Source organism: Canis lupus, chromosome 37 (genome assembly GCF_003254725.2).
Source record: "Canis lupus dingo isolate Sandy chromosome 37, ASM325472v2, whole genome shotgun sequence".
In the NCBI taxonomy this organism is placed as follows: Eukaryota; Metazoa; Chordata; class Mammalia; order Carnivora; family Canidae; genus Canis; species Canis lupus.
Genome location: NC_064279.1, coordinates 6,255,172 through 6,268,633, shown reverse-complemented (window position 1 = coordinate 6,268,633; position 13,462 = coordinate 6,255,172). Strand labels below are relative to the sequence as shown.

General features: G+C 37.4%; 1 protein-coding gene across 1 annotated transcript in view; it reads left to right on the top strand.

The window, feature by feature from the left end:
• The window catches only part of HECW2 (HECT, C2 and WW domain containing E3 ubiquitin protein ligase 2), a 359,319-nt gene that overhangs the window by 285,179 nt on the left and 60,678 nt on the right, over positions 1-13,462 (top strand). Inside the window, exon 17 of the mRNA XM_049106445.1 lies at positions 3,847-3,943. Coding sequence (XP_048962402.1) covers positions 3,847-3,943 — 97 coding nt within the window. The remainder of the gene's footprint in view (positions 1-3,846; positions 3,944-13,462) is intronic.

The following is a 13,462-nucleotide window of genomic DNA, read 5'->3' as shown; positions in this document are numbered from 1 at the left end:
AATTGCAAAGTACTCATGTCATATAAAATCCTACAGGATGAGATTTCTTTTTATATTACTCTACCTTTTCTGAGTAGAGCTGTCTTATTAGATGGTTGAAGTAAAGAAAAATAAGCTATTGTGGCAAATATATTATGTGGTCATTTCAAAATCAGCATTGGACAAGCATATACTTAGTATCTATCTAATGCTTGGGACCAAATTTAAATAGTTGGGTGAACCTACTGTAGCCTGATAATAGGAAAGCGATGATGCCACATTCTTAAAATTTTGGTAAAGAGCTGTGTATTTGTAGCAAATACAAGGCAGCAAGAGCCTCCAAACTTGTGAAATAAAAAAAAAATTAATTGCCTAAAGAACAACTTTTTTATTCACATGGTGAGGTTGAAGTCGATCAGTTTTCATACCTGGAGCCCTAAAGCAGGCCATATTGGCCCCCTGCTTCATCTTAAATTTGAGTAGCTCTCCATTTGTCTGTTTTTATCTCAGAGTTTTCACTTCTTTAAGGAAAATTTAACATGAAATATAAAGTAATTCCCATCCATTATTTAACTAAAGAAGTTTGACAAACACTGGACAAGAAGAAATCTTGGATCCAAACCTAACAGTCTATTTTATCATGGTGTTACGAATAGGATACTATTGCACAGAGAATTTAAAAATCTTATAAAATTGTTGCTCACAAAGTTATCTAGTCTCTGTAGATAGAATGTAAAAACCCACTGACAAAATTTCAGTTGTAAAAGTGTTTCCTTAAAAAAAAAATTTTAAGTGATCTCATTATTTACGTATGATGAAATGTGTGGTTCGGTACACTTCAGGTTTGACAATGGGTTTCCATGTTAGCAGATAATATTTTAAGACTTTTATTCACATTTAACTAAAATACATATGCATAGGCAGCATGATGCAGCTGAAATTTGAACTGGCAAATGTTTAGAATGTTGTATTTCTTTTATTTGGCCATTTGTTAAAGTAAAGCATGTTCCTTGATCATATTTATGAACACAAGAGCGTTGACTGAAGTAGGATCACTGATGTTTGAGAATCTGTGTGTTTAATTCTGTGGGTGAAATCTATCTATATTTCTGATTAGAATCAGATATAATCAAGATGAATAATCTTAAGTAAACAAATTGGTTTTCTTGACAAAAGAGGAATTAATTATTAGAGCCCTTAATGAATTGTAATGAACTATTTTAAAATTTCTGTGGACATTAGCCAGTTTGACAAAAATACATTTTTTCTTTTCTTTTGATGTTATATACATAGTTTGATGATATACAACAATTATGTTGTACCTGTTGGTATAGTTGGTTTGGTAAATAGCTACGTGTGACAAAATGGCATTTATTTCCACATAAAATTTGAAAATGGTTTGTCCTCTACATTTTGGTAGTAGCTGTTGCTGACAACTGTTTCTTTGTAAATTGAAGTATAGTTGACCTAGACATACAATGTTATATTAGTTTCCAATGTACAACATTCCACAATTCTATACTTTACTCAGTGTATATCCCATACAAAATTATTATAATATTATTGACTATACTCCCTGTGATGTACTTTTCATTCCCATGACTTATTTATTTTATGACTGGAAGTTTGCACCTCTTGATCCCCTTAAACTGTTTTGTCTGTCCTCTCAGCCCTCTCTCCTCTGGCAACCATCAATTTGTTCTCTATTTAAGAGTCTATTTCTGATTTTGTTTGTTCATTTGTTTTGTTTTTTTAGAGACCACACATAAATGAAATCACACAATATTTGTCTTTGCCTGACTCATTTCACTTGGATAACACTTTCTAGGTCCATTCACTTTGTTGCAAATGGCAAGATTTTGTTATTTTTTATTGCAGAGTAATATTCTATTATATATAGAATTATATACAAAATCACATCTTCATCCATTTATCAGTGGACAGTTATGTTGCTTCCCTGTCTTGGCTATTATAAATAATGCTGCAGTGAACAGAGAGATGGATATATTTTTTAGAATTAGTGCTTTTTTCTTCAGGTCAATATCCAGTAGTGGAATTGTTAGAGCATGTGATATGTCTGTTTGTAACTTTTCAAGGATCCTCCATACTATTTTTCATAATGACTGCAGCAATTTACATTCCCACCAACAGTAAACAGGGGTTCCTTTTCCTCCACATCCCTGCCAACACTTGTTATTTCTTGTCTTTGATACTAGCCATTCTAACAGATGTGAGGTGATACCTCACTGTGGCTTTGATTTGTATTTCTCTGATGATTAACGATGTAGAGCATCTTTTCATGTATCTGTTGGCTGTCTGTATGTCTTCTTTGGAAAAATGTCTATTCAGGTCCTCTGCCCATTTTCCAATGGGATTATTTGTTTTCTGGTATTGAGTTAAATGAATTCTTCATATATTTTGGATATTAAGCTCTTATTGGATAGATGATTTGCAAATATGTTCCCCTGATGTTTAATATATTACCTTTTCATTTTTTTTATGTTCCCTTTGCTATGTAAAAGCTTTTTAGTTAGGTATAATCCCAAGAGTTTGTTTTTGCTTTTGTTTTTGTTCCTGAGGAGACATATCAGAAAAATGTTGCTAGGGCCAATGATCAAGAGATTCCTGTCCATGTTTGTTTTGTTTTGTTTTTTTCAGGAATTTGTGGCTCTAGGTTTTACATTTAGGTCTTTAATCCATCTTGAGTTCATTTTTTGTGGATAGTGTAAGAAAATGAGCCAGTTTCATTCTTTTGCATATAACTACCTAGTTTTTATAGTACCATTTATTCAAGAGACTGTTTTTTCCCTATTGTATATTGTTGCCTCCTTTATTATAGATTACTTTATCATATAAGCATGGGTATGTTTCTGGGCTCTGTATTCTATTCTATTGATCTGTGTGTCTATTTTTGTGCCTGTACCACACTATTTTAACTATTATAGCTTTGTAGTTTAGCTTGAAATCTGGGATTATGATACCTCTTATTATACCTTCTTGAGATTATTTTGGCTATTATGGGTCTTTTGTGGTTCCATACAAATTTTAGGATTGTTTGTTTTAGTTCTGTAAAAAAAAAAAGTTGTTTTTTTAAAGATTTTATTTATTTATTTATTTATTTATTTATTTATTTGAGAGAGACCAAGAGAGAGAGCACCAGTGGGGTAGGGGCAGAGGGAGAGGAAGAAGCAGGCTCCCTGCTAATTAGGGAGCCTGATGCAGGGCTCTGTTCCAGGACCTTGCGATCATGACCTGAGCTGAAGGCAGATGCTTAACTACCTGAGGCACTCAGGCACCACATTGTTGGTGTTTTGATAGGAATTTTGTTGAGTCTGTAGAGTACTTTGGGGAATATGTACATTTAACAGTGTTAATATTTCCAATCCGTGAGCATATTATACCTTTCCATTCATTTGTGTCATCTTCAATTTCTTTTATCAATATCTTCGGTTTTCAGACCACTATTGTATTTGGGCAACTCTTATGCTGTCTATCTCTCTGAATGGCTGATATTTAATCAGAAGATGGTTTTCCATTTCTAACAGTTGCTTATGAGATTTTTGGTAAAGCAGTAGTTAAAAACAATCAATATCTAGAATCTTGTTAGTGATCTCTTCCTGCAATTTGATAATAAATATGTCTTATGGGATGAGTTTAATTAGTGCTTACATCAGACCTACTAGATCTAAGTCCAAAAGTCCTATAACAGGTAGACACAATTTGGAATTTAAGCATCTGTAGTAGCTCCAAACTATGACTTTGATTACAAAGAATTTAACCAAAAAACAGACTTTTAAGTTTGGATTTATGTACATAAACCTAATAACAGATTTTTTAAAGTATTGTTACAATTTCTGATTTTTTCAGCTTACAATGACAAGATTGTTGCATTTCTGCGCCAACCCAACATCTTTGAAATTCTGCAGGAGCGTCAACCTGATCTTACCAGGAATCATTCACTCAGGTAACTGTAGTATTGGTATTTGGTTCAAGTTCCACAAGCCCTAACTATTAAATCTTCAGTAACACTGACCATCATCTTGGAAATTCACTCTTTCTTTATGGCAGTCTAACCAAAGGCATCTTGTGCACAAATACTTTATGTTATTAACAACCAGGTCATTGTAGTCCTGGCTTTTATCTATTAATTATAAAGATTGAATAAGATTGACAAAAGAACCTAGAACCCTTTTAAAGAATATATATGAAAAATAAACAAAAATTCATGGCCAAGGATACATCCTTGATGTGCAGATTATAATGAAAATAATAAGACACTAACTCTGAATTAGTTTAAGTAAACAAAAGTAACAGTTTACTGAATTGAGACTTATAAAATCCTAGGCTCAGTATTTACATTTTTTAATAAAAACATAGTGGAACCCAAGGAAGGAATCTGATACTCCTCACCATCCAGTATTCCCCTGCATTAACCCTCTCTTCTAAACAGCTCTTCAATGCATCACACTTAAGCCCAGTTTTACTTTCCTGAATACATGCTGTTCCTGTTCCCTGGCAAGTTTTTCTCTTGTGCATTTGGCAAGGAAGGTCTTTCCTTTAAAACTCAATGCAAGATACCCTTACTTGAAGCCTCTCAGCTGTACTGTGAGCTCTTGCTTTCAAGATCTAGCTAGTATTTCTCAGCCTCATTGTTGTAGGCATCAGCAGAGATGGAAAAAGATACGAATTTCTACTTAAAATTTGACATAACTCAAAGCTCATTTGGTTCATATGCCATCTTTATTGGTAGAAATATGTTTTTCCAATTGGTGCCATCTTGGCCCACAACAGTGATTCTCTAATACTACTGTACTTAGTTGTACCAAACTTTTCATGAGTATCAGCTGGTGAGCTTTGTAAAATTAAAATGTCAGGTCTTCTCTCTCTCAACCCTTCTCTCTTCTCTGAATTTACACCCTGTATCCTCCTACACCCTGTCCAGAAATTTAATTCAGGAGGTTCAGGGGACAGCTCAAGCATTTAATATCTTAAAACCTCTTCATCTAATTCCAGTAGCTCATCCAGGTGTAATAACCTCTGTTTTAGACACTAATTGATAATTATGTAGTGTATCACATGGTCCTTTATGCTGTTTTGGTTATGTGACTTTTGTGTTATAATTTGACTTACTTATACTCTATTTTCGAACTAAATTATAAGTTCCTTGCAAATATGGATCTTATTCAACTCATTATGTCTCCTCTACTGCTTAAATATCAAGAATAGTACTCTGCATATAGTGAGTGTGTGTGTGTGTATGTGTGTGTATATATATATATATATATAGAGAGAGAGAGAGAGAGAGAGAGATAGATTTTTGTTGATTTGAAAACAAATTACCAATTCTTACGTTCTTAGTCTCTCATATCTTTTATTTTATTGAAGCATAATTGATATACAACATTATATTAGTTTCAGGCATACAACATAATGATTCAGTATTTGTATATATTGTGAAATGATCACCACAATAAGTCTAGTTAAGAACCATCACCGTACATTGTTACAGAATCCTTTTCTTATAATGAGAACTTTTAAGATCTACTCTCTTAGCAACTTCCAAATAGGCAATACAATTTTATTAACTACAGTTGCCATGCTGTACATTGCATCTCCATGACTTATTTATTTTATAACTGGAAGTTTGTACCTTATAATCTCCTCTCCCCATCTCATTCACTCCCCATCTCCTGTCAGTCTCTCATAGCTTTAAAATTGTCATTATTGTCTAAAGTTTCTAAAGGCTAAAGGCTACATGTAATTTCAAGTATGACTATAAACATTGCCTACACAGAAATCCCAGTTTCACAGTAGTTAATATCTAATGCGAGTCTTAGTGCCTTTCCCAACCTGATAAGCATTCTGTTCTCAGTTACAAGAACATTATAGAAATTAGATGAGCTATCTCATTTTGCGTATTTGTATATTATGGCATCCACTCTGTAATCCATGGTCCACTGGGTAGTCTCATGTAAGAAGTTTTAGTTAATAATATTGTGGAAATAAACTCCTCAGTTGTCCACTGAGAGATCTTAGAAATTCTTGACCACAAAACAAAATAAAAGAACCCAAATCTCTCCTCTTTTGCTAACCACAAAATAAGGGGAACTCTATTTTCTTTCTTTCCCACCAGCTCTAGGCCCAGCACACACACACACACACACACACACACACACACACACACTGCTAGTTTCTCTTCCTGTCAGGGTACCCCACCCCCCACAAAAAAGGAGACTGAAGAAGATTTCTGCTTTTGCTCTTCACTCCACAGTATTATTTACAGGAATTTTACATATCTTTACATTTCCTCCATTGGAGGTACTAGATGATTTAATCTACTTGAATGAGGCATCCAACAGTATCATGATTCTTCAGTTTTTTGACAGAACTTTAATAGATCTTAACAAAGTAAAAAACTGCTGGCCCCACTTGGTAGCTTTCAGTTTTGTTTTTGTTTTTCCTTCTGCTTTTCAGAGTCTTAAAAGTCTCTAACCTAAAGATTGGTAAGGATTTTTATTTTTTTAGTGACCCCCAGTGTCTTCAGCTGAGCATTCTTTTTAACATAGATCTTACATGGTAATCTTTTGGTAAGAAATTATTTGGTAAGCTTTGAAATAAGTTTACATCTTATTCCAACTTATTTCTAACTTCCATCTTATACTTTCTAAAACTATTTACAGCATTTGACCATAAAAAGCATATGCTCCTGTGACAAGTAGAAGGAAGCAGGAACATAAATCAATGAGATAATGCTCTTCCTCTTACCCAGAGTCGTCTGTCACAGTGCACTTTTCTTTTCTGAAAAGTTTTTTGTAGTTGAGTGTTTTGCTTATTACAACAACGCAATGGGGAAGTTTGTATATCTAAGAGAACACTGTGTTTCATATGGTTAAAAACTGCATCATAAAAGGTGTTCCCACAAATGCAGAGGTGGAGAGCCCCCTGGGGTTCTTTAATCTCGTATTTCAGTGCTAACTTTCGATAAAAGATTTATAGGTGGAATTGTGCCACTGAGTAATTGTGTGCCAAGGATAACTGAGCAAGGATCCTCAACACTAGTGAAGCTCTTCCTCATCCGTAGCACGGTCACTTAAAAGAAATATCCATTCTTTCTCTCCCCATAATATGAGGAAAAGTGTTAGTCCTTGGCACTTTCAGATGGGTACATCTATTTACGTTGTTTTTCCTGTTTAGCTTGTGATTCCTCCTAAACCAGAGGATAGCCAGCAGTTTATTTAGTTTCTATCCATATATGGCTTCCTCTTCCTTGACACTCTACTTGTGTATCTTTTACTGTAGAATGGCTATGGTAGCATGTACAACGGAATATGGCTTTAGCTTTAAAATGCTATATTTAAATCTCTGCTCCCTCTAACTTTGTTGTGTAAAGGTGATGCTATGAAGTTATCGTCTCCTTTTTTTTAAATCTCAGAAGAGATTTATTTCTTTGTCTATAAAAGTCAACATTTAAACGTCAGTACTACTTCCTTCACGTGGGTACTGCCCCCCCCCCCATGGATTACTATATCCTACTATTGGCTCTCGTTGGAAAGACTAATCATACTAGGAACTTTTAAATAATATCTTGGTGAATGTAACAAATACAAATTCAATAAAGTTTTTGTTATTGGTATTTGTACAACACTATGTTATGAGTAAGGATCTAGATGTCATAAAACTGCATTAAGAATTGAAAATAATCTCTCTTGGGTGGTTATTAGGTCTAGCCAACAAATCTATTTCCTATTAGTCCAGCTTTCCCCAGGCATCAGTGATAATTATGTTGGGGTCCAGGATGATTCCATTTCTATTTGTCCATGAAAGTCATGTGATCACAGTGGACCTCTATTTCCAAATCGAATGAGAAGTAAAAAGAAAAGTTGATCTTTCTACTGCATGGCCCTATCCTTCAAGTGAGACCATGCTCTGTGACTGTAATAAAGAATTTGAATAACCAAGTGAGTAATGAATGCTAATCTTCCTTTCTTGGCCTTATACCATTAGAGAAGTCATGAGATTTCTCTAAAATTGCCCTCGGGCAGTTTTTTAAAACATGTATTTTTGAAGGTGTCACTGAGCTGTATCTACAGGAACCATGTGTGCAGAGTCTGCAATCCAGAGAGTTTTGTGGTTTAGAGGCATTGCTGCTTTTGATTGTTTCTGATCACGTGCCCTTCTTAACTTCACCAAAAATGTTGGTTAGTTTCAATGAGAGTATTTTCTGTGGGAATTCCGGTCTTGAGACTATGTTCATTGTCCTCAAATGATCTTCTGCTAGAGTTGATCTTCTGGGGTGATTCTGTACACTTGAGGAAGTGGTTACAAAGATCCAAATATTATGGGCATCTGAAATACAGCAATGGCTAGTGGCTTTTTCCTGAGGTTGTCACACACTACAGTTTAGCATCTTGCTACCACAGCTGTGAGTTTTCTCATTAAAAGATTGCCTCTTTCCTGTCTTTGCACTTCCCTCAGGGGGCTCTATTTTAGCAAATAATCTGATGCCAGCTCTCTGATTCTCTTTTTCTCTCTGCCACAACAAAAAATAGTAGGGCAATTTGTTAGGAGCCAATTCTTATTTTGGCATTGACAAATCTTGTGCCTGTTCTGTTTTATTGAGCATTCCTAATGTGCACAGCTAAAAGCCAGGTACCTGGGGAACATAAAAAATGAAAGAGGAAGGGCTTTTGCTCTCAAGAAATTAATGTTTCCAAAGGAATCTTTGTTGTAACTGAGTGGCCCAGTGAGAAAGTGCAATGGAGGAAGTCCTGAAATGTATTCTAAGCGCACAGAGAGAGAAACCTACCCATGCAGAGAGGCACAAGTGATAAAATGTTATTTGAATGTCATCTTAATCCTCATTTTAAGCCACTAAAATGAAATAGAATTTCTTCATTAAGATGAATGCAGTCAAGATAGGAATTAAAGGACTGCCACTGATTCCTTTGAACTCTGTAAATTTATAAAATAAATGTGAACAAACATAGTAATGTAACTTTCCAATGTCCCTCTAATCAGAGTCATATGTATCCTTAATGATATTTCTCAAGCTTGTTATGTTTATTTCAGACACTGAGTGGACTCATGGAAAATTGTTAAGAGCTGAAACTTATTTTCCATTCTAAAAGGAAAAGAAATACTGCAGATCTACAATATTAACCTTAATCACTTTTGTTTTAATGAAACATAAGTGTACACAAATATAAAATATGCAAAAACTTCTTATAGCTTTTATGAACTATAAAGCCAAAAGACATAGAAGTTAAGTAAAAACTTTTAAAAGTAACATTTAATTGAATGATATGAATGTGAGATTTTGTTTTTCAGAAGCCAAATCACCAATATTGAAACCATATCAGTAGAAGGATATATTTGTGCTTTTTGCTTCACTTGAGTTTGACTTGTATCTCATTTAGATCTTGTATCTTAAGGGTTCATCAGGTGCATCTGTGACAATATCGTGGTCATTATTTTTCTTAACAAATAGGTCATTCTTATCTACTCATTTATCTACTAATTTTGTTTTCATCTACTAATTCATTGTTTTGATGAGCCAATTCTTTTAATACCCCCAACTAGGGATCCCTGGGTGGCGCAGCGGTTTAGCACCTGCCTTTGGCCCAGGGCGCGATCCTGGAGACCCGGGATCAAATCCCACGTCGGGCTCCCGGTGCATGGAGCCTGCTTCTCCCTCTGCCTGTGTCTCTGCCTCTATCTCTCTCTGTGTGTGACAATCATAAATAAAAAAATATATATATATTTAAAAAAATACCCCCAACTGCAATCCCAAAGAAAAAGTATATTATTAAATGTACCCGGTGATGATGCTACTGCTCCTTTTTTATTCGTAAACTATGGTAAAATTTTGTTCTTCGAATAAACCATGACATCTTTTATGCTTTAGTTAGCATCAATGCATAATTTACTTTTATTTTTTTTAATAACTTTATTTTTATTGGTGTTCAATTTACCGACATACAGAATAACACCCAGTGCTCATCCCATCAAATGCCCCCCTCAGTGCCCGTCACCCATTCACCCCCACCCCCCGTCCTCCTCCCCTTCCACCACCCCTAGTTCGTTTCCCAGAGTTAGGAGTCTTTATGTTCTGTCTCCCTTTCTGATATTTCCCACACATTTCTTCTCCCTTCCCTTATATTTATTTTTTAAATCCATTTATTTTGTTGTCTCTTTAGCCTGTGGCAGTTTATATGTACATAACCTTGACTCATTTCATCATTGTCATTATGTGAATTAACACCGCAAAAGAAGAGTTTTGTCTTTTTAATTGGTAAGAGAATTGTGTGTCAGCTGTAGACGGACTGCTGTTATCATAGTTAACGTCAAGGCCCTGCCAACCTCAGTGGCTGCTCACCAACACTTTGAAAGTTGCAAACAGGGGAACTGAAGTCAAATGGCTCTATTCAGTCATAAATGTTATTCAGATTATCCGGAATATGCTGGCCACAACATTAGCAGTTTGATCATCATTGTGAAAACACAGAATTTTTAGATTCCCCCAGACTTGAGATTATGTCTATAGATTTCTAGTAGACAGGGACACAAGTTTGATAAATACTTGTCTATGGAATATTAAGCAAATACCTAACAACCAATAAGTAGTTCCTGTTTGGTTTTGCTTTTCTTAGAAAAGATTGACGACATTTCTGAGGATATCTGCTTTCTCTTCCTCAACCTTGATCTACTCTCTTGACAGTCAGTAAACCAGTGCCCTCTCTTTTTATATGAAAGGACTCTGTGGAGGAGGGGCAAGAGGGCGGAAGAGTAGGGTCCCCAAATCACCTGTCCTCACCAAATTACCTAGATAACCTTCAAATTATCCTGAAAATCTATGAATTCAGCCTGAGAATTAAAGAGAGACCAGCTGGAACACTACAGTGAGAAGAGTTCGCCCTTCTATCAAGGTAGGAAGACGGGGAAAAAGAAATAAAGACACAAAAGGCCTCCAAGGGGGAGGGGCCTACGAGGAGCCGGGCTGAGGCCGGGGCGAGTGTCCCCAGGACAGGAGAGCCCCGTCCTGGAGAAGCAGGAGCTGCACCGACCTTCCCGGGCGGAAAGGGGCTCGCGGGGAGGTGGAGCAGGACCCAGGAGGGTGGGGATGCCCTCGGGCTCCCGGGCACACTGACAGACACCTGCGCCCTGGGAGAGTGCGCCGAGCTCCCTAAGGGCTGCAGCGCGCACGGCGGGGCCTGGAGCAGCTCGGGGGGCTCGGGGGCGGCTCCGTGGAGGGGGCTGCGGGGCGGGAGCGCGAATCCAACAGCGCAGGCCCCGGAGCACAGGGCACCGGGACACAGCCCAGGATCCGGCCTCCCCCGGGACAGGCAGAGGCCGGGAGGGCCCAGGACAGCAAGGACGCTCCTGCCCCAGCTGAGCAGATCAGCGGCCCCGCCCGGAGCCTCCAGGCCCTGCAGACGGAGAGCTCCGGAACTACTGCGGGAGCTGACTCCAGGGCTGCAGAGCTGCCGCGGCCACTGCAGTTGTTCCTCCAGGGGCCTCACAGGGTAAACACCCGCCACTGAGCCCTGCACCAGGCAGGGGCAGAGCAGCTCCCCCACGTGCTAACACCTGAAAATCAGCACAACGGGCCCCTCCCCCAGAAGACCAGCGAGACGGACCAGTTCCAGGGGAAGTCAAGGGACTTAAAGTATACAGAAGCAGAAGATATTCCACCGTGTTTTTTCTTTTCTTTTTTTTTTTTTTTTGCTTTTTGATTTGTTTGCTTCCCCCACCCCTTTTTTTCCTTTCTTTCTTTTTTTCTTCTCTTTTTTCCTTTCTTTCTTCCTTTTTTCTTTTTCTCTTTTCTTTCCTTTTTTTTCCTCTATCTCCTTTTCCCAATACAACTTTTTTTTGGCCCCTCTGCACTGAGCAAAATGACTAGAAGGAAAACCTCACCTCAAAAGAAAGAATCGGAAACAGTCCTCTCTCCCACAGAGTTACAAAATCTGGATTACAATTCAATGTCAGAAAGCCAATTCAGAAGCACTATTATACAGCTACTGGTGCCTCTAGAAAAAAGTATAAAGGACTCAAGAGACTTCATGACTGCAGAATTTACATCCAATCAGGCAGAAATTAAAAATCAATTGAATGAGATGCAATCCAAACTAGAAGTCCTAACGACAAGGGTTAACGAGGTGGAAGAACGTGTGAGTGACATAGAAGACAAGTTGATGGCAAAGAGGGAAACTGAGGAAAAAAGAGACAAACAAAAGACCATGAAGATAGATTAAGGGAAATAAACAACAGCCTGAAGAAGAAAAACCTATGTTTAATTGGTGTTCCCGAGGGCACCGAAAGAGACAGAGGGCCAGAATATGTATTTGAACAAATCATAGCTGAAAACTTTCCTAATCTGGGAAGGGAAACAGGCATTCAGATCCAGGAAATAGAGAGATCCCCCCTTAAAATCAATAAAAACCGTTCAACACCTCAGCATTTAATAGTGAAGCTTGCAAATTCCAAAGATAAAGAGAAGATCCTTAAAGCAGCAAGAGACAAGAAATCCCTGACCTTTATGGGGAGGAGCATTAGGATAACAGCAGACCTCTCCACAGAGACCTGGCAGGCCAGAAAGGGCTGGCAGGATATATTCAGGGTCCTAAATGAGAAGAACATGCAACCAAGAATACTTTATCCAGCAAGGCTCTCATTCAAAATGGAAGGAGAGATAAAGAGCTTCCAAGACAGGCAGGAACTGAAAGAATATGTGACCTCCAAACCAGCTCTGCAAGAAATTTTAAGGGGACTCTTAAAATTCCCCTTTAAGAAGAAGCTCAGTGGAACAATCCACAAATCAAGGACTGAATAGATATCATGATGACACTAAACTCATATCTGTCAATAGTAACTCTGAATGTGAACGGGCTTAATGACCCCATCAAAAGGCGCAGGGTTTCAGACTGGATAAAAAAGCAGGACCCATCTATTTGCTGTCTACAAGAGACTCATTTTAGACAGAAGGACACCTACAGCCTGAAAATAAAAGGTTGGAGAACCATTTACCATTCAAATGGTCCTCAAAAGAAAGCTGGGGTAGCCATCCTTATATCAGATAAACTAAAATTTACCCGGAAGACTGTAGTAAGAGATGAAGAGGGACACTATATCATACTTAAAGGATCTATCCAACAAGAGGTCTTAACAATCCTCAATATGCATGCCCCGAATGTGGGAACTGCCAAATATTTAAATCAATTAATAACCAAAGTGAAGAAATACTTAGATAATAATATACTTATACTTGGTGACTTCAATCTAGCTCTTTCTATACTCGATAGGTCTTCTAAGCACAACATGTCTAAAGAAACGAGAGCTTTAAATGATACACTGGACCAGATGGATTTCACAGATATCTACAGAACTTTACATCCAAACTCAACTGAATACACATTCTTCTCAAGTGCGCATGGAACTTTCTCCAGAATAGACCACATACTGGGTCACAAATCGGGTCTGAACTGAT